The 19,786-nt window shown below is 36.9% G+C and overlaps 2 protein-coding genes across 3 annotated transcripts; one reads left to right on the plus strand and one right to left on the minus strand.

The window, feature by feature from the left end:
- Positions 1 to 3,716: 3,716 nt before the first annotated feature.
- Positions 3,717 to 14,828, minus strand: LOC110795956 (PAP-specific phosphatase HAL2-like). 2 transcript variants are annotated; one of them, XM_022000992.2, is made up of 4 exons: positions 14,319 to 14,823; positions 5,662 to 6,349; positions 4,798 to 5,147; positions 3,717 to 4,144 (listed from the first exon to the last, which is right to left on the minus strand). In XM_022000992.2, exons 1-3 carry the CDS (start codon positions 14,659 to 14,661, stop codon positions 4,844 to 4,846), a joined length of 1,335 nt encoding a protein of 444 aa, XP_021856684.1. In that variant the 5' UTR covers positions 14,662 to 14,823; the 3' UTR covers positions 3,717 to 4,144; positions 4,798 to 4,843. The 2 variants fall into 2 exon arrangements, with proteins under 2 accessions (XP_021856684.1, XP_056687725.1); XM_056831747.1 differs by lacking the exon at positions 3,717 to 4,144 and having other exon boundaries at positions 4,939 to 5,147; positions 5,667 to 6,349; positions 14,319 to 14,828.
- Positions 9,659 to 10,474, plus strand: LOC130462822 (uncharacterized). Its single transcript, XM_056831748.1, has 2 exons — positions 9,659 to 9,956; positions 10,286 to 10,474. The coding sequence occupies exons 1-2, from the start codon at positions 9,665 to 9,667 to the stop codon at positions 10,297 to 10,299; spliced, it is 306 nt and encodes a 101-aa protein (XP_056687726.1). The 5' UTR covers positions 9,659 to 9,664; the 3' UTR covers positions 10,300 to 10,474.
- Positions 14,829 to 19,786: the final 4,958 nt, after the last annotated feature.

Genomic DNA, 19,786 nt, shown 5'->3' on the forward strand with positions numbered 1-19,786 from the left:
ATTCAAATAAATTTTTGGCATAGTATACTTTAATGCTATTTTATAATCTCGTAAAATAAAAATATTCTAAAAATTGAAGTCTAACAAAATAATTACAATTCAGTTCTAACTTAAAATTCGAGCATGAACGAGCTTTAGACGAGCTTATAAAAGAACACATGAGGACTTATAATCGAACATGAACGAGCTGTTCGCGAGCTTATACGAGCCGAACCATCAAGTTGTTCGAGCTAGTATCATTTATTAAATGAGCATCAAAATTTTGTTCGAACTCGTTTATTTATTAATGAACGAGCTTTGACCGAGCTTGTTCACGGACGTCCCTAATGTTTTTTTTTTAAATGTACTCCCTTTGTTTCTTTTTGTTTGTTACGTATTCCTTTTAGGGTGTTTCACAATGTTTGTTACGTGGGAGAATCTTTCCTTTTATAAATTTATTATATTATCATTTTTTGTGCCAACTTTTAATTTTAATTGGTCCAATTTTTTCAACTCATTAAATTTCTTTACAATTTCCCAAGTATGTTAAGTTAGCAATTTTTGTGTTTTTCCCATTATTGGTTCATTTTGATAAATAAAACAATCTTATTGGTTGTTGTAATGATTAGTGGATTGAGGTTTACTTGGGTTTATTTTTTTAATAATAATAAAAAAAAAAGAATCTTTATTATACGTTAATAAACGTGTAAAAGTCTAAACGTAACAAACAAAAAGAAACGGAGGGAGTAAAAAACAAAGTGAAAGGAGTGCTAGGCGAGGATGGCCTTGGCCCAACCTGCATGCCAAGGGCCTGAAGGTGCGGCGCACGCCAAGCACACTTGTCTCAGGACGGGTTTGGCCAAAAATTTTAAAAGGGTATTATAGCCCAAACCTATGTGACCTTGTGTCGTGCCTAAGTCTAATTTCACTTAGTTTAACGTGCTTTGTCGTGTGGTCGTGTGGGTCGTATCACGTCTTGTCATAAAAAAAATGCAACCCTACCCCAGCCCACGACCCACAAATACTTGTCCATGTCGAGTAGGGATGTGCATGGGCCCAGGACCCGACCCAGACCCGGTTTGACCGGATCCATTTTTAAGGGTTTGGGTCTAATTATTTGAGATCCAATGGATATGGGGCGAATCTGGATCCATGTGTTTAAAAGCGGGTCTAGGTCTAGTATTCTCATACCCAAATCCAGTTTGGATCCGGTCCATGGACCCGGTCAATTATTTAAATAATAAAATATATGGGTTTTAATTTTTTTTTTAAAAAGAGTTCACATGTTAGTAATTTAGTATTGTACTCTAGGTGATGATGGCGGCAACGAGGGTAGAAAATTAGAAAATAGTTTAATAATGCGTCCTCCTCCAGAGAGGAAGGATTCTCCCTTGAAAGACAGGGTTTTTTCTCCTTTCTTTTCGAAAGGTTTTCTGCTTTTGTGTGGGTATCGAGTCGAGGGGTGTTGTTTGTGTATTTCATGGTGGAAATTGTGTTGTTTCTATGATGTATGCACTTTGAAGATCAAGATCAATCCGGAATATGAAGCAGATTCAATTTTCAAGATGACTATAACGTTTATAACGAGTTCCTCCATACAACGAAAAGATGCTTTGACATCGAAGTTATTTCATGGCTACACATATACCATGATTCCGGAACCGTTTTTCAGTATTTGCTCATTTAGTTATTTGGAAAAAAGAATTTGTTATTGTATTTTAGATTTGTTCTTGTTCTTGTTTAGGGAAAAATTTGATTGTAGATGCCGTATGTCTTTATTTTAATGAAATTTTCCCTTACCCGTCAAAAAAAAAGATACATGCCTGCATTAGTATTTTGGCACTAATTTGCGAATTGTGATATTTTATGTATTGAATTAGAACATGTGATGGTAAATAACGGTTAAACTAATGGCGCGGGAGAATTTTCTGAGAAAAAAATGTTAAAAATATAAAAATAACACTAGAACCATTTTTGACCCGAGACTCATTAGACTCATTGGATCTGGATAAGAGTCTGAATTTTTCAGACCCAGTGGATCTGGGGCGAGTATAGGTCTATCAGGTTATGATTCATATGACAAAACATAAATCATGCGGAAAAACCATAAAGCCAGAAAAGCATATTATTTACACATAATCATTTAGCATAGTTTAGATGCATACACTTTGTTGCGTGCCCTCCCTAGCTGCGCCCGAACCGAACAAAAACAAGTCTTTAGGACTCCAAGTGTCGTCCCTCCGTAGATAGTCCACAGCACGTCCGGACCCGCCTTAAGCTTGACCAACTAGAATCGCCCTTAAGGTAGCTTAGGAATTTCGGCTATTAGGTGCAAGTGTATGGCTTATTTTTTCTTCAAAATCTTACCTTTAGAATACTTCAATTGTCTCTATAAATTATGACCCTAGGCATCTATTTATAGAGGTATGGAAAAGGAACTGGAATCCTACTAGGATACGAATTAATTAAACCAGAATCCTAGTAGAACTCTTATTTAATTAATTTATCCTTTTAGGATTAGGAATTTAATTATATATCGAATCCTGATAGCTTTAGGATTCGTACATAAACACACACACGCACGCACAGCAGCCCACGAGGGGCGCCATGCGCGCGCGCGCAGCCCGCGAGCACTCGCAGCCCATTGCCACGAGGCCCACACGCTGCCGCAGCCTTGGCGCGCGCTGGGCCTGCCTTGCGGTGGGCCTGGCTCAGCCTTGGCTGGTGCGTTGTGGCGCGCTGGCTTGCTGGGCGATGGCCCGGCTTCGTGCTGGGCCTTCGTCTGGCAGGCCTCGTCCGATGCTAATTCGTACGATACGCTTCCGATTAAATTCTCGATTCCGGAATTTATTTCCGATACGAACAATATTTAATATTTCCGATTCCGGAATTAATTTCCGTTTCGAACAAATATTTAATATTTCCGTTTCCGGAATTATTTTCCGATTCCGATAATATTTCCGATTCTGACAATATTTCCGTTTCCGGCAATATTTCCGATTCCGGTAATATTTCCATTTCCGATAATATTTTCCGACACGTACCATGTTTCCGTTTCCGGCAACATCTACGACTTGGATAATATTTATATTTCCGATACGGTCCATAATTCCGTTTCCGGCAATATCATCCTTTCCGGAGTATTCATTTCTTGCTTGTGACGATCTCAGCTCCCACTGAAACCAAGATCCGTCGATTCCGAATATCCATAGATGGAGTATTTAATGCCATTAAATACTTGATCCGTTTACGTACTATTTGTGTGACCCTACGGGTTCAGTCAAGAGTAAGCTGTGGATTAATATTATTAATTCCACTTGAACTGAAGCGGCCTCTAGCTAGGCATTCAGCCCACTTGATCTCACTGAATTATTAACTTGTTAATTAATACTGAACCGCATTTATTAGACTTAATATTATATGCATACTTGGACCAAGTGCATTATTTCCTTCAAGGTCCGCCTAAAAAATATGGGTCTGGATCTCAGCCCAAATCCGACCATACCCATCCCTAATGTCGAGTAGTGCTTTTTTCGTGATGGGTCGTGTCGTGCCTCTGCACAGCCCGGGCCGGACTAGTGCCATCATTACTTAATCATGTTACCATGTACAATACATACAAATGGCTTTTACTAATTAGGTTGACTTTTGTTGATTGTTTATTATATCAACTAAAACTATGTCACCAAAAAAACGTTTTTTAAGAATTAAATCAAAATTATACTAATTCAACGACGTTTTTGTCACGTAAGTAGTACTTCATATAAAGTTTTCTGTTGAACAAAGATCATTTTACATAACAATACTGTTTTGAGTTTTACTAACCAAAACTGATTTTAACTGGAACTGAATTGCCCAAGTTGAATGAGAACTGGGCCGTAGACTCGTAGGGCGTAGTTACATCGAACCCAACCAAGACTAAGATCTCAAAACGCATAATTACATGTTGCGTAATTGCATTTCACATTATGTTGCATCTGTACATTATTGCAGTAAACAAAAAACTGCATAAAATTCAGTTAACACATAGTAGTTGTATAAGTGAGGTGAAGACACTGATGTAAGTCCCTGTAACAGCAACCAGATTACCTGAAAAGTGCATGCCACATGCCAATTCGTTGTGCTCGTCGAAGTTGATCCCAGCTTTGTTGTCAGACTTCTTACCCTGTAAGAAAAACTCTGATGTCAATATCCAAGAACATCAAACAGTGTTCTGCCCTTCAAATAATAAATTGCATAAACAGAACAGATTTCCTCTTTCACTATGATGGACAGAGTCAAACATCAAATCTGAAGTAATTTATGCTTGATTCACAATCAGTATCCAATCAATCAATCATAACCAACAATCAGTTTCATGGGCTTCTACTTCATGACATTCCTAGTGCTTGGGTAGTGGTATAATATTGCATGCTACCCTATTCAATGATGCAGGATACTACTATCTTAGCTTGAATTTTTACTCTCACCTCTAATAGCTGATTACTTAACAGAGCTTATAGCAGGCCCTCATTACTTAACAGAGCTTATAGCAGGCCCTCATTTAACAGATATGTTTGATGCATATATTCAGAATTGAATTTATAGGCAGATTTTCTTCACAAATAGACAGCAAGGCTTGCTGGTAAAACCATATCTAAGATTCTAAGTGTTATGTTTTAGTCCTATTGTAATTAAAAGACATAAAAATGCCTATCAGTCCTATCTCGTAATCATAATTCTAATGCTAAGAGAAACGTTATCAGACATTTTACTCCTTTCTATCTCTAAAATTCTTAATAGTCATTCTAAGGCTAACTAGCAAAAATAACGGCTTACCCAGGAAAAATTTCAGAATTTCTTTTGATCTTCGTTGGTCAGTAAATCACAAGCAAGAAGAATCCCAGCTAGCATCCACAGCTCGGATAATTTTCTGATGCAACTGGACTCCAGCACAAGCAATTATACCACGGTCAAGACCTTCCAAATATATACCGTTTGAGAAGTTCAAAGGCTGCCCCCCTGCATCTGTGACCACACCACCAGCCTCTTGTATAATAACAGTACCAGCTGCATGATCCCATATCTTCTCCTTGTAACCAGACCTTGCAAACTTCATGAATATCTCTGCATCACCACGAGCTACAGCAGCATACTTTACCATGCTGTATACACGCAACGGTTCTTTTCTGCAACAGTAGAACATATCGGTTAACAGTCTTTTCTTTCTAACTTGACAGGGAGAAGAAAAGAAACTGGATATTCCTTGAATTATTCACTACATATGCTGGGAAATGATGACCACTTAATTTTCAGATCAGGAATTGCATTTTGTGATTAATACATTTTAGGATACAATATTCACTAGGATAGGTTCTTCTAAGAGGCAAAACAAAGAGGCTACTGGTGTAGGATTAACATTTCTTCTCTTTAATAATATTCCAACCATCTTTAGAAGGCAGCGGTGAAGAACTTGTCTCAGGAAATGGTCCTAGTAAGGTCAGATTTCACACATCAGAAAGGGAAAACCTTTCCCAATAATCTGGGCAGAGGTTTACTGCTCTGGACAAGAGGAGCTCAAGTAGCAGTTTAGTTAAATGGACAACTCTTGAATTACAATCAAACAAAACAAGAAAGCAAGAGAGCCCAATTCTGGTTTAGGAACAAGCTTACAGAACTTCAGTAGAAAAAAGAGAGATGCACCTAACTCCGACACTGTGAGCAAGTCCGGCAGTGAAAGAATGACTTGAATTTGCCCTTTCAACAGGCTCACAGAAAGTAGCCAGGGCAGGGTCTTCAACAAGAGACACATAGACAGGTCTGGGAGATTTTGACTCAACCAATTTCATAGATTGTGGGAGTAAAGGCTGCATCCAAGCTTTTCCACTACCTTTTTTAGCATACAATACAAAACCTCTATCCCAAGAGTCTGGTCTTGGTGGGGTTAGCTTGGATAAGATCCTATAGTAACGGTTATGATATGATAACCATTCCTTCCTTAGCGGGTAATTAGGGCAACCTAGGACTCCAAGCACAACTTCTCCATCCTCAACCAATGCTAGAGCAACAGCATACTGGTCCCCACGCACGAAACCTAACGTGCCATCTACAGGATCCAGTACCCAAAATCTACCACTAGGACCACCAGTGGAATTGCATTGCCTAATTGCCTCAAGAACTTCTTCTTTCTGTAGGGGTCTTATTGGACTTTTAATTCCAAATTGAGGTGCTTCAGCTAAACACTCATTGACAGTTTGTACTACGGAATCCAAGAGGACAGTTGCCTCAGGCTTTGAAAGAGCTTCAACATCTTCCTCAGCTACAATAGAGACACTTTTACTGGCAAAAGATTCAGACAGTACCCAGCTGATAGTAGCTTGGACACTCCAATCTGATTACATAACACAATGAACTAGATTACACAAGAGCCGGTTATAGAAAGTGAGGTTATAGAACAAAATGATTTGTCAAAATTCAATTGAAGTCAGAAAAGCTCAATTCATGATGTGTGGGATACATCACAACTTAAATGTGTTTTCATCCACCCTATAATGGATAACTTCAGTTAAAAGATACTGAAGATTTCATCATCCAAACGTTTGTTCCAGTGACAAATTTCAAGAAATCCAATAGGGTAGCTAAATAAAACTACAAGCAGAATATATATGTAGTTCAACAACGGACAATGATTACAGTTTGGAAACCCCAGCTAAGTATGAATCCTCTTCTTTATGAATTCACGGATTGAAAGCCAAATAAGTGGATATCTATATCATCGGGTCCCTGCAATTCGTTCAAGCATCTCTTCCCTACTACAACAACATTTTCTTACCAAGTAAAGATTGTACCTAAGTTGGAGAGGTAACAATATTTAAGAAATTTGGCTACTACTTAGTCATCGCTGAAAGGGAAAACTGAATGACTACAAACTCACACTACCAACAACTTATCCACATTACAGCAAGTCCAAACGGATTTTATATGCTTGTTTTGAAAGTAGGTGGCCCAAATGCTCAGGTAGGATCATATGTCCATGTAATGTTCCATCTTGTATCTACTTCTTCCTAATTTTGGCATGTCACCAACTTAAAATCAATATTTTTGATAAATGCGGATGATGTGGTAAAACCAGAGATAGTGGGCATAAGATGAAACATAGAATGGGATAGAAGATCCCTACAACACACATATGCATTCCCTCCAAATGTGTTAAAAGGATATCAATCATTTTCTTTGTTAATATTGGCATTTGACTGGTCATTTCAATTGCTCAAAGAAATATGTCAAAACACTACAAACATATGAGAACTTTCTTCTAATGCATTAAATTTTGACTTAATTATTTAGAATCTTCCCATCAAACTTGGTCCTTACTTTCAAAACAATTCATGCAGAATCACTTCTCCTATACGACTTCTTCCAAGAAACACCTTGTAGATTTTTAAATTTTAAACGAAACTACCTTTTACCTTATTTTTTGCTACACGTAGGCCTAAAATAATATCAACTTCAGAATTCCAGAAAAAATCATGATAAGTATTAATCATGATTAGAATTCTTCAGATCCTCTTATATAGAGATCTTAGAGCTACATTTAGCATTTTCCTTCTTTCATTAATGAAACCATCTATTATTATTATTCGGGGACAAGGACAACTGATGTCCTGTTAATCTGTTACAATATAACCCTGATGTGAACAACTGATGGAGGATAATTTTCTTTCTCCAGAATTTGTTATGTCCTCTTCTCCCACAACTCATCACTACCCAAAATAGACCACAAATTTCAACCTATCTACACCAGTCAATCACCAAAATTCCTCATTTTATAATCTCTCGTCTTTTTTGGAACAACCTGTGAGGTCAAGTATGAATCCTATTCTTCATGAATTCACAGAAAGAAGGCCAAATAAGTGGCTAGCTAAGATAGATTAACAGGTCCCTAAGCATCTCTTGGTAACTACAAGCTTTCCTCAACACCCAAAACTTTCTTAACAAGTGAACATTTTAAATAAGTTGGAAAGGTGATATCAATCTTTTTCCATAGTTACTACGGAGTATGTTCTTTTTTTGTTGCAAACAAGGGACAAGCCTTGACAAACAAATAAAACTTCACTACTATGGCACCAAGGCCACTCCAACAACATCGTTATTGATATGCCTAGCTAACTTTTTGCGGTGGGACTTCAAAGAACTTAATAAGCTCCTCTTGTTCCATCCATTTGTTTGCCAACCAATCCATTACTATGTCAATGCACTAAAAAGATATGAGAACTTTCTTCTAACGCATTAGACAATTCGTAGATAATTTTGACTTAAATACTTATGGCATGCTTGGATTGGGTGTAACGGATTATGTGGGTAATAAAAGTCAAACCACCTTAATAAAAGGACAATGAAGGTGAATTGAGGTGTTTTCAAGGAGGATGGTGTGGTGGTATTGTGATGAGAAGTTGTGGTAGTGGTGGTGTTGTGAGGAGAAGGGAGAAAGGGGGGGAGTTATTGCCCCCCAAATGAGGGTAATAATCATCGTAGTGGAAGGTGGGTGTAGAAAATAGTGTCACATGGTGTGTGTACTATGTGAGCTGTATGGTTGTGTATGGCAGCCTTCTATTGGTTGTCTTGTAGTATGTGCTGTCCTTTTTGTATTGGTTTGCTTTCCTAGGTTAGAATCTTCCTAGGGAATGTAGTTAGCCATATATATATGGGATGTATGAGGAACGCAGCTGAGAGAGAATGAGCAGCACAAATTTTGTGCCTTGCTAAACAAGAAATGAAAACAGCAATCTTGCTGAAACATCTTTGATCTTATTTTCTTCATGGTATCAGAGCAGGAAACGCTCTAAACTCAAACAAAATTGTATTTTCTTTTGAAAGTTTCAATCTTTAAGGAAGCAAGATGCCAGATGATGGAGATAGTAGTGGAAATCAAAATGGGAATGCATATGCAAATCCTTATTATTTAGCCAACTCAGACCATAGCAGTTCTAACCAGCAGCTTGGAATCATCATTTTTAATGGTGAAAATTATCTCAACTGGACCAGGAGCATTAGGATGGCACTTGGCTCAAGGAACAAGCTTGGATATATTGATGGAAAGATCAAGAAGCCAAATCAGGGGCATGCAGATTTTGGTAAATGGTACAGAAATGATAATGCTGTGAGAGGATGGATTTTGGCTTCAATGACAACAAACCTTGCAGAGAGTCTCATATACCTTGAAACTTCCAAGGATTTGTGGGACGAAGTCAAGGAAAGGTATGGTCAAACAAATGCCCCCCTCTTGTATCAGCTGAAGAAAGAGTTGAGTGATTTGAAGCAAGAAAATCAGGCTGTTGGGAATTTTTACTGCAAGCTGAAGAATTTATGGGATCATATATCTTCTATTGAAGGTATACCTGAGTGCACATGTGGAGCAATGAGTAAATGCACTTGTAACATGATGAAAAAATTGGCAGATGCAGAATCTCTGAACAAACTGATACAGTTTCTAATGGCTCTCAATGAGGGTTTTGAGAACATCAGGGGAAGCATTCTTGCTATGGAACCTTTGCCTCCTGTGAATAGGGCTTTCCACCTTGTTCAGCAGCAAGAGAAACAAAAGGAAATCACTGGAAACATGAGTAGCAACAATGAGATGAGTGCAATGAGTGTGAAGAAGCAATATGTGAACACCTGGCCGAAAAGAGAATCAAAAGAAGCCAAAATGAAGAAAAAGTGTGATCACTGCACAATGAAAGGGCATACTAAAGAAGAATGCTTCCAGCTTGTGGGTTATCCAGACTGGTTTAAGAACCCTGGGAAGGGAAAGATAACACACAAGACATCAGCAAATGTGAACAAGCAAGGGAATGACTTTGCAGGTGACACACCACTTGAGAAAAGCAATGAGCATGGTGAAACAAGTGGAGCAAAGTCAGATCCAAACCTTATCTCTACTCTGGTGCAGGAAGTGATGAAGGCACTCAGTGAGAAACAACATTTAGCAAACTTTGCAGGTAATCTCCTTGCTTCAAATGTAGGACATTATTTTCAAGTTTTTGATCCAGGAACTTGGATAATAGATTCAGGTGCTTCTGATCATATGGTGGGAAATAGAGATTTACTTGTTGAAATCAAACCCCTTAGATTTCATGTGAAAGTGGGACTTCCTGATGGTCAAATCAAAACTGTAAAAGAAATGGGTTCAGTAAGTTTGAGCCCCAAAATGATGCTGAAAAATGTGTTATTTTTGCCTGATTTCAAACATAACTTGATGTCAGTAAGCAAACTGATAGAAGATGATCTTTGCTTGGTGATTTTTGACAAAAATGGGTGTGTAATACAGGACCCTATCAGTAAAGATGTAATTGCTGAAGGAAGAGGTGAAGAAGGTCTCTATAAGCTGGATTTTGGAAAAGCAGAAGAGAAGAATAGCAATATTAGCAGTATTAGTGGTAGCAATAATGCAGTTAGGAATATGAAACAGAACTTGAGTGTGTTACATGCTAGGTTGGGTCATGTTTCTTTGTCAAAGATGAAGCATTTTAGTATTTGTCATTGTAAGAACCTAAATGAGTATTTTTGTGACACTTGTTGTGTGGCAAAACACCACAGATTGCCTTTTAAGCCAAGCAGTTCAATTGCTAATAGTATTTTTGAGCTAATTCATGTTGATTTGTGGGGGCCTTATAAGGTCAAAAACATCACAGGTGCTAGATATTTTCTAACCATAGTAGATGATTTTAGTAGAGCCACATGGAATCAACTATTATCTAACAAGGAACAGGTAAGAAGCATTCTTTGCAACTTCTTCTGTTCTGTTGAAACTCAATATGATACCAAGGTGAAAACACTGAGAAGTGATAATGGTACTGAAATTCTTCAGTCAGAATGTGGAAAGATGCTTGCAGAAAAGGGGATTTTGCATCAGAGAAGCATAGCAGGAGTTCCTCAACAGAATGGTAGAGTGGAGAGGAAACACAGATTCCTCTTAGAGACTGCAAGAGCAATTAGACTTCATGCAGGTCTCCCCAAGTACTTCTGGGGAGAATGTATTCTCTCAGCAACCTATTTGATAAACCTTTTACCTAGTTCAGTTCTTGGATGGAAAACTCCTTTTGAAAGATTAAACAAGAGAAAGCCAGAATATGAACATCTTAGAATAATTGGGTGTTTGTGTTATGGCTCCCCCACATTGAGGAAAACTGACAAGTTTGAGGAAAAGGGAATCAGATCAGTGTTACTAGGGTACCCCTATGGTCAGAAAGGATACAAGTTGTTTGACTTGCAGAAAAGAAAAATGTACATGTGTAGAGATGTGGTGTTCAAAGAAGACATCTTTCCTTTCCTCAATCCAAAACAGCCTGTGTTACAAACCTCACAACAACATGGAATTTTCCCTCTCTTGGTGTTTGATGAAATAGAAGAAAATGATTTTTTTGATGATGGAAGCAATGGTGAAAGCATAGGGAATTTTGATTCTCTTAACCTGAATGGAACAGGACAAACTCCAGTTGAAAGCTCTCCTCAAGTTTCTGAAACTGGTGAGAATTCACCAACTTTAGAAGTAAGTTCAGAAGAGAACACTCAAGTCATCATCCCAACAGAACAACCTCTTGAAACTAGAAGATCAGAAAGACCAAGAACTGTTCCAAACAAGTACAAAGATTTTGTGTACAAGATTCCTGGTGTTGAAACCCAATCAGACCAGTCCACTTCATTCACAGTCCAAACAATGAAAGAAATGAAGAATCACTCTGCTGATTTCATGGCTTGCATAGGGAAAGTGATGGGCATAAAAGAACCAGAAAGATATGAGCAAGCTCAAGGTGATCCAGGATGGGAAGCTGCAATGGAAGAGGAATTCCAAGCAATGGAGAAGAATGGAACTTGGAAGATGGTAACCCTTCCAGAAGGAAAGAAAGCCATTGATTCCAAGTGGGTGTACAAAGTGAAATGTGACAGGGATAGGAAAATAGTAAGACTCAAGGCAAGAATAGTAGCAAGGGGTGACAAGCAGATAAAAGGGAAAGATTACAAAGATACTTTCTCTCCTACAGCTAAATTTAGCACTGTAAGGATCTTGATAGCTCTTGCAACTATCAAGGATTGGAAGCTGCAACATCTGGATGTGAACAATGCTTTTCTGCATGGTTACATTGAGGAAGAAATTTACATGAAGCCCCCTAAGGGATACAAGAAAGGGAAAACAGGAGAAGTTTGTAGACTAATAAGAAGCATTTATGGTCTAAAACAAGCATCTAGGGCTTGGAACTCAGCCTTGAAGAATTTCCTAATGAAGTTAGGATACAAGCAGTCAAAGAAAGATTATTCTCTTTTCATAAAAGAAGAGAATGGAAAACAAGCAATCATTCTAGCATATGTAGATGATTTGCTTATCACTGGAAATGATTTGGAAGCAATAGATCAATTGAAGAAAAGCTTAGATGATGAATTCACTATTAAAGACTTAGGGGAACTGAGTTTCTTTCTTGGAATTGAAATTGACAGGAATGATCAAGGAACTTTTTTGAATCAAAGGAAGTACATCATTGACATTTTGAAGGATAGTAGTGTGGAGAATTGCAAAGTAGCAAAGTTTCCTTTTCCCAAGGGAATGAAATTGTCTATTGACAGTGGAGAAGTCTTGGCTAACCCAGAGACTTACAGAAGAATAATTGGGAGGTTGTTGTACTTGAATATCACCAGACCTGATATTTCCTTTTCAGTTCAACAGCTCTCTCAATTTATGCAATGTCCTAGAAAACCTCATCTCCAAGCTGCTTTACATGTTGTACGATACCTTAAGGGTACAGTTCATTGGGGACTGTTCTATCCAAAAAAGTCAGAATTGGTTGTGAAAGGATACTCAGATGCAGACTGGGGTAGTTGTGCTTTCAGTGCAAGATCACTCACTGGCTACTGCATTTTCCTTGGAAAATGCCTCATCTCTTGGAAAACAAAGAAGCAGAAAACAGTATCCAAGTCTTCCACTGAGGCAGAGTATAGAAGTATGTCTCACACTACAAGTGAACTAGTGTGGGTTGATGACATTTTAAAATCTGTCAACATGACAGTCCCAAAACCGATCATCCTTCATTGTGACAACAAGTCAGCTGAGCATTTGGCTCAAAATCCCATCTTTCATGAAAGGACAAAACACCTCAACATTGACTGTCACTATGTGAGAGATCATGTGCAAGAAGGTTTTCTAGACACAGCACATGTTGAATCAAGCTTGCAACTTGCAGACATAATGACTAAGTCGCTCACTCAGCAGCAACACAATTTTCTCTCTTCCAAGTTGGGTCTTGTTTCTGATCCCCAGCTCCAACTTGAGGAGGGGGTGTAGAAAATAGTGTCACATGGTGTGTGTACTATGTGAGCTGTATGGTTGTGTATGGCAGCCTTCTATTGGTTGTCTTGTAGTATGTGCTGTCCTTTTTGTATTGGTTTGCTTTCCTAGGTTAGAATCTTCCTAGGGAATGTAGTTAGCCATATATATATGGGATGTATGAGGAGCGCAGCTGAGAGAGAATGAGCAGCACAAATTTTGTGCCTTGCTAAACAAGAAATGAAAACAGCAATCTTGCTGAAACATCTTTGATCTTATTTTCTTCAGTGGGTAACTATTCCCCCCATAACGAGGGTATTTGTTCCCCCTTTCCTTTTATTTTCTTCTTGCCAACACTAGCTTATTCTCTTTACCACCACTTCATTCCTTTTATCATCACCTTCAATTACCTTATATTTTTTAGTTTGACTTTTATTACCCTCTTAATGTATTACCCTCAATCCAAGCATGCCCTTAGAGTTTTCACTTCCCACTAAAATTTCATCCTTCGTCAAAGAAAAATTCACATAGAACCACTTAAATGTTTCTTGGGACTTGTTGAACATAGCCCTAAGATTTATTTACTAGTATCAAATTTCAAATCCTAAAATAGTCTCAAATTCGGAGTTCTGAACACAATCACATGTCAATTATCATCATTGTTACATAGTCCTTCTGTTTTTCCCAAATCATCATTTGATATCATTCACTGAGGAGGACAATTGATGTGCCCTGTTAATCTGTATACTACACTCGGGTGATTGCACATGGGGTCATTCTTTTCCCTCCTAAATTTGTTATATTCTCCTCCTCCCACAATTCTACATCACTTTCTATAATAAACCACAAATTTCAACCAAACTAAGCCAGACAATCACCAGAGTTCCTTCTGTAATCATCTCCTACCTCTAAAATTAAAGCAATAAATTCAAATCCAACAATAAAATCGAAGAACATATCATTATAACCCATTAAAAAGCAGCAAAAAAAATTGAAACCCATCTCACAAAATTGAAAGAAAACTCAAATAAATTGATCAAATTACCTGCAATTGTGACAAGAGATTTATCATCTTTGGATTGAACAAGAGAATTGGACTTAGAAATTAAACCCTCTTGCACCCTTTGACACAGAGAACAAGCCATTTGAACAGCTTTAACAGCAACATCCAATTCTGCAGAATACTTCTCTTCCGTTGACTCCAAAATTGTGGGTGTTAATGGAGGATTATCCTCCATAATTGAGAACATTGAGCAGCTAATTTTGGTATAATTTGGAAAAGAAGAAAAGGTGACTTTGGTTTGGTTGAAGGTGAAATGGGTTATTTGTCTACATGTTAAGGAAGACTGGAGTTGAGGAGAGAGAATTGAACGATATAGAACAGGCATTTTATGGATGTCGATCTCCCACGCTTACCAATGACGATGATGGTGAATGGTGATGAAGTTGGTATGGAGTTATTGACTGGTAAGACTGTGGGTCTGTGCTTTGATTTGGATGGAGGAAGTAGGACTATTCGCAGAATTCTATCTGGGGTTGTGAATTTGTGATATGCAAATTGGATAGCCTAAAGTTATACACAAAATCTTATTTACAATGGGTGTACAATAAATTATTGTACACCAAGCCCATTTTAGACAATCAGCATAAACTCACACGCGTGAGTCAATTTTTTTTTAATTCTTTTATTTCGCAAAATCAAGAACGCTTCTCTGTCGTTCGCTCTTTCTCTCTCTTCAACCATGTTCCCCTGTTTTCTCTCCTCTCTCTTATGTGATCGAATCTCTTGCATTCTTCTGCGATTTCTTCGCAATTTCTTATGCGATTTGGCTTCGTTTACCTAGATTGTTCTTCAAGGTTAGTTTACTTCGTCTTTTCGTTTTTTGATATTTATGTTTTCATATTTTAGGTTTTCTACTTGATTCTTTGCGATTGTTCTTCATTGTGGATAATTTTTCAATGTTATGTTTCGATTTAGGTTTTCTAATACTTCCTCCATTTTTTTATTATTGCACCATTTTCCTTTTATGGAAGTTGCATATTAATTGCACCATTTCCTTTTTTAGCAAGTTTACCTACATGAAATGACATTTGTATCCTTATATGGGTGGTGGGGACCAAACCCCACTTGTTCTTTACATAAAAACTTGTACTTAATCACATGGGTATTTTTGTCAATCTCTCACATTTTACCCCCTTTCTTAATTCTTGTGCCCAAGGTAGATGGTGCAATAATAAAAAAAAATGGAGGAAGTAGGTTTTATCGATTGTTGCGATTTTTAGGATTTTATTCTGCGGATTATGTTGAAATTTTGTTTTAAAAATACTGATTGTTCTGAAGTTAAATAACACATCGGATATAGTACTCATTGGGGCTTCATACTGTGATTTCACGATGGTATTATAACCAGAACAGAAGACAAAGCTTGGATTTATGAATTACTCTGTAGATGCTATGGAGTATCCAATTATTTTCATAAGGTTTTGTCGAAGCCCTAGGGAGTAACTATGAAGCAATTGCAAACAAAACTAAACTCATGACTAATTTGATCCGTAAGAGGAGTCCTAGCAGCAAATCGATGTTGTCTAGTTGTGGATTTCAATTGTCTAATTTGTGATTGTTTTCTAAGCTGACGTTTGAATTATTGATGGGAGGTCTTTTTTGGAGTATTTCTCCTTCCTGATATGAAAACTATTTTACAAATAGAGTATTGTCGACTATAACACCTTTACACTTGAGGGCTGCCAAACTTCGCATGTTATACCTGAACATGCAATCTGTTTACATTTTTACCTTTATTCAACTGATGTGAGTCATACAATCTGTTTTATTCTACACTTTGTAATTTTATGTGTTAAATTTGTGGTTATGTAGGTTAAAGTTATAGAAATTGTTCTAAAAGTTAAGACAGTCTTCCGTCGTCTCAAACCTAACTTTTATTTTTAATAACTCAACTTTAACTGCTAAAAGTCCGACTTTTATATTTCTACCTTTCTTCAGCTACTGTGAGTCATCCAATCTATTTATTGCAGACATTGTAGTTTTCTGTGTTAAAGTTGTAGATCTGTAGGTTAAAGAAATTGTTCTAAAAGTTAAGACAGTCTTCCGTCATCTCAAACCTAACTTTTACTTTTAATAACTTAACTTTAACTGCTAAAAGTCTGACTTTTATATTTCTACATTTATTCAACTACTCTGAGTTATCCCATCTATTGATTGCACACATTGTAGTTTTATGTGTTAAAGTTGTAGTGTTTTAGATTAAAGTTATGAAATTGTTCTAAAAGTTAAGACGGTCTTCCGTCATCTCAAACCTAACTTTTACTTTTAATAACTTAACTTTAACTGCTAAAAGTCTGACTTTTATATTTCTACATTTCTTCAACTACTGTGAGTCATCCAATCTATATATTGCAGACATTATAGTTTTCTGTGTTAAAGTTGTAGTTCAGTAGGTTAAAGTTAAAGAAATTGTTCTAAAAGTTAAGACAGTCTTCCGTCATCTCAAGCCTAACTTTTACTTTAAATAACTTAACTTTAACTGCTAAAAGTCTGACTTTTATATTTCTACCTTTCTTCAGCTACTATGAGTCATCCAATATATTTATTGCAGACATTGTAGTTTTCTGTGTTAAAGTTGTAGTTTTGTAGGTTAAAGTTAAAGAAAATGTTCTAAAAGTTAAGACAGTCTTCCGTCATCTCAAACCTAACTTTTACTTTTAATAACTTAACTTTAACTGCTAAAAGTCTGACTTTTATATTTCTACCTTTCTTCGGCTACTCTGAGTCATCCAATCTATTTATTGCAGACATTGTAGTTTTTTGTGTTAAAGTTGTAGTTCTGTAGGTTAAAGTTAAATAAATTATTCTAAAAGTTAAGACAGTCTTCCGTCATCTCAAACTTAACTTTTAACTTTAAATGCTAAAAGTCTTTAGTTTTACATTTTTACCTTTATTCAGCTAATGTAAGTCATGCAATCTTTTTATTCACCACCTTGTAGTTTTATGTGTTAAAGTTGTAGTTCTGTAGGTTAAAGTTATGGAAATTGTTCTAAAAGTTAAGACAGTCTTCTGTCATCTCAAATGTAACCTTTACTTTTAATAACTTAACTTTAACTGCTAAAAGTCCGACTTTTATATTTTTACCTTTCTTCAGCTAATGTGAGTCATGCATTCTTTTTATTTCACACCATTGTACTTTTCTGTGTTAAAGTTGTAGTTTTATAGGTTAAAGTTATGGAAATTGTTAAAAGTTAAGAAAAGTTTTGTACCAGTCTACTCAGTATGCAAATGTTTGAACACTAAGGCTATTAGCTCAAATGGTAGAGCAATGTGCATTTACGTACATGGTGTGGGTTCAAGTCCCATATAACCTACATACTATTGGGTTGTGTTTTGATATACCGAGAAACGACTAACAATATAATTAAAGTTATCCTTAAATTGGTAAAAGTTACCCAAAATGCCGACTTACTTTTTAAATAAAACCAATAGCCTATGTAGGATTTGAACCTACATCTCCGCGCAAGTTGCACGGTGCTCGACCAGTTGAGCTAATAGGCTTATAAAAATAAAAACACACAGGATCAGGGACAACTGCATAAGCTAGTCTAAAGTTGCAAAGCCAAGTGAGTGTTCTTTTGTTTTCTCCACCTAGGTAGGTTTTCAAACTTTCTGATGCACTTTTGAAAGAAATGTCATCAATGCTCTAGAAGTTTACAGGCTGATACATGACAAATCTTTGAGAAAAGTTGAATCCGATTCATTAGAAAAGGCATGTATGAATATCGAAGCCAAACCCAACAGCATAATTTCAAACCAAAAGTGATGAAGCAATTCTAAAGCATGATACAAGACTAAGTTCCTTAGTGGTTACCAAGGGGAAAGGGGATCTTAGTGACTGGGATTAAGTTGAGAGGATGACTTGAGCTGGGAGCTTTTCATGTTTGTGAGATGCCGAGTCACGGTCTTTAAATGAGGAATGTTGCATACATTCAATCCAACAAGATGAGGGTTAGAAACCAATGACCTATTTAAAAGGAAATTCCCTAATTTTCACTGCAAATTTGGTATAAAAAATCATGAGATACAATACCTATGTAAACCATTTTCCATATATGCATCTAATGATGAAATCACTAGTGGTAGCTACTGCAACACCTGCATCATTTCTAAGCAATTCAGAATAAAAATTTGAGTTCAGTCTTGCAACACTTGCAAAGAATAAGTAACCACAATGCTAACAACAGCAGGATAACACCAATTTAAATCGGACTGCTGTAACTTTCAGAAAGACATAGATCAGAACAGGGAGCAAAGTGTACAAAACATTATCTCCTACACACGGCCACCAACATCATGAAATCCATTTGAAGGAAACAACTGATTTAAGCCTTTTAAACAAGAGCCAATGTTGATAATCCCTCAACAAATCTTTTAAATTTGCAGATTATCAAATAAACAAACCAGCAATCTCCTGGTAACAAGAGTAGAATATCAAAGTGAAGCTGCCTCAATGAATTTACTGTACACCCTTTCATTAAACGACTCGAGATCAAAGTGAAGTTGCCTTACTTGTTTCTCAGTCATCTCCTTAATGCAATTTAGCAATCTCAATCAGATCATCAAACCAAAACAGAATATCAGATCACCAAAACCAAAACAGAAGAAACAGTAAGACCAGGAACAACGATCCTCACAGCCACAAATTTAATAAAATAATCATAATCAAGACAACAACTGCTATGAAAATCAATCAAAATCAAATCAACCACGCATACAAATAGATCAACGAACTTTTCCCTATCACTCTAGAAAAACAATAACTAAATCCAGAGATTTTGAATATATACCTAAATTCCTCAATCTATATAAAAAAAGGAATTAAATTCAAAGAGGTTGAATGCATACCTACACGAGGATCAATCGCATGAGGAGAAGCTCCAATTCACATATTTTTTTGCCTTTTCTCCTTCACAATTGCAGAATTTCGATCCTCCATTGTTGCATCGCTAATTCGATTTCTCTGCGACTTTCCTCTCCTCTGGTTTTTGTGTTTTTCTTTCTTTCTTTCTCTTCTCGAGTTGCGTGGAAATGGAAGGAAATGGGTGAAAAAAGTTCGCACGTGTGAAATTGTGGTGTACGTTAATATTAGCGTACACCTGTTGCGCACAAGACCGATTGAAAGTTATACGCCTGGCGAATGTGGCGATTGGCCATGGATGTAGTCCATGAGTCGATACGGTTGTAAAGTCAATTTTTGGTTATAACTCCATGATTAGGTAAATATATGTTTTAAACAAAAATTTGAAACTTATTTTGTACATAGACCTAACTTGAATAAATTTTTTTTTTGACATACAGTAAAAATATATAAGGAAAGAGAAACAAAAGGTATTCTAATACGACTCCAGGGAAAAAGTAGCAAAGGTAGCAGCTCTAGTTTTCGCAATCTGAGCTAAGTCATGCGCTAAGCTTACCTGTTGAGGATCCACCTTACGAATGTCACGGTA

The sequence above is a fragment of the Spinacia oleracea genome, chromosome 6 (assembly GCF_020520425.1).
Source record: "Spinacia oleracea cultivar Varoflay chromosome 6, BTI_SOV_V1, whole genome shotgun sequence".
Classification (NCBI taxonomy): domain Eukaryota; kingdom Viridiplantae; phylum Streptophyta; class Magnoliopsida; order Caryophyllales; family Amaranthaceae; genus Spinacia; species Spinacia oleracea.

Excerpts from the sequence above, each read along its gene's own strand:
- LOC130462822 (XM_056831748.1), top strand. The coding sequence starts at position 9,665 with ATGAAGAAAAAGTGTGATCACTGCACAATGAAAGGGCATACTAAAGAA.
- LOC110795956 (XM_022000992.2), bottom strand. The coding sequence starts at position 14,661 with ATGCCTGTTCTATATCGTTCAATTCTCTCTCCTCAACTCCAGTCTTCC. Across the intron at positions 6,350-14,318 it reads ATCTCTTGTCACAATTGCAG|ATTGGAGTGTCCAAGCTACT; the intron begins GTAATTTGATCA and ends TTATGTAATCAG. Across the intron at positions 5,148-5,661 it reads GCTCACAGTGTCGGAGTTAG|AAAAGAACCGTTGCGTGTAT; the intron begins GTGCATCTCTCT and ends CTACTGTTGCAG.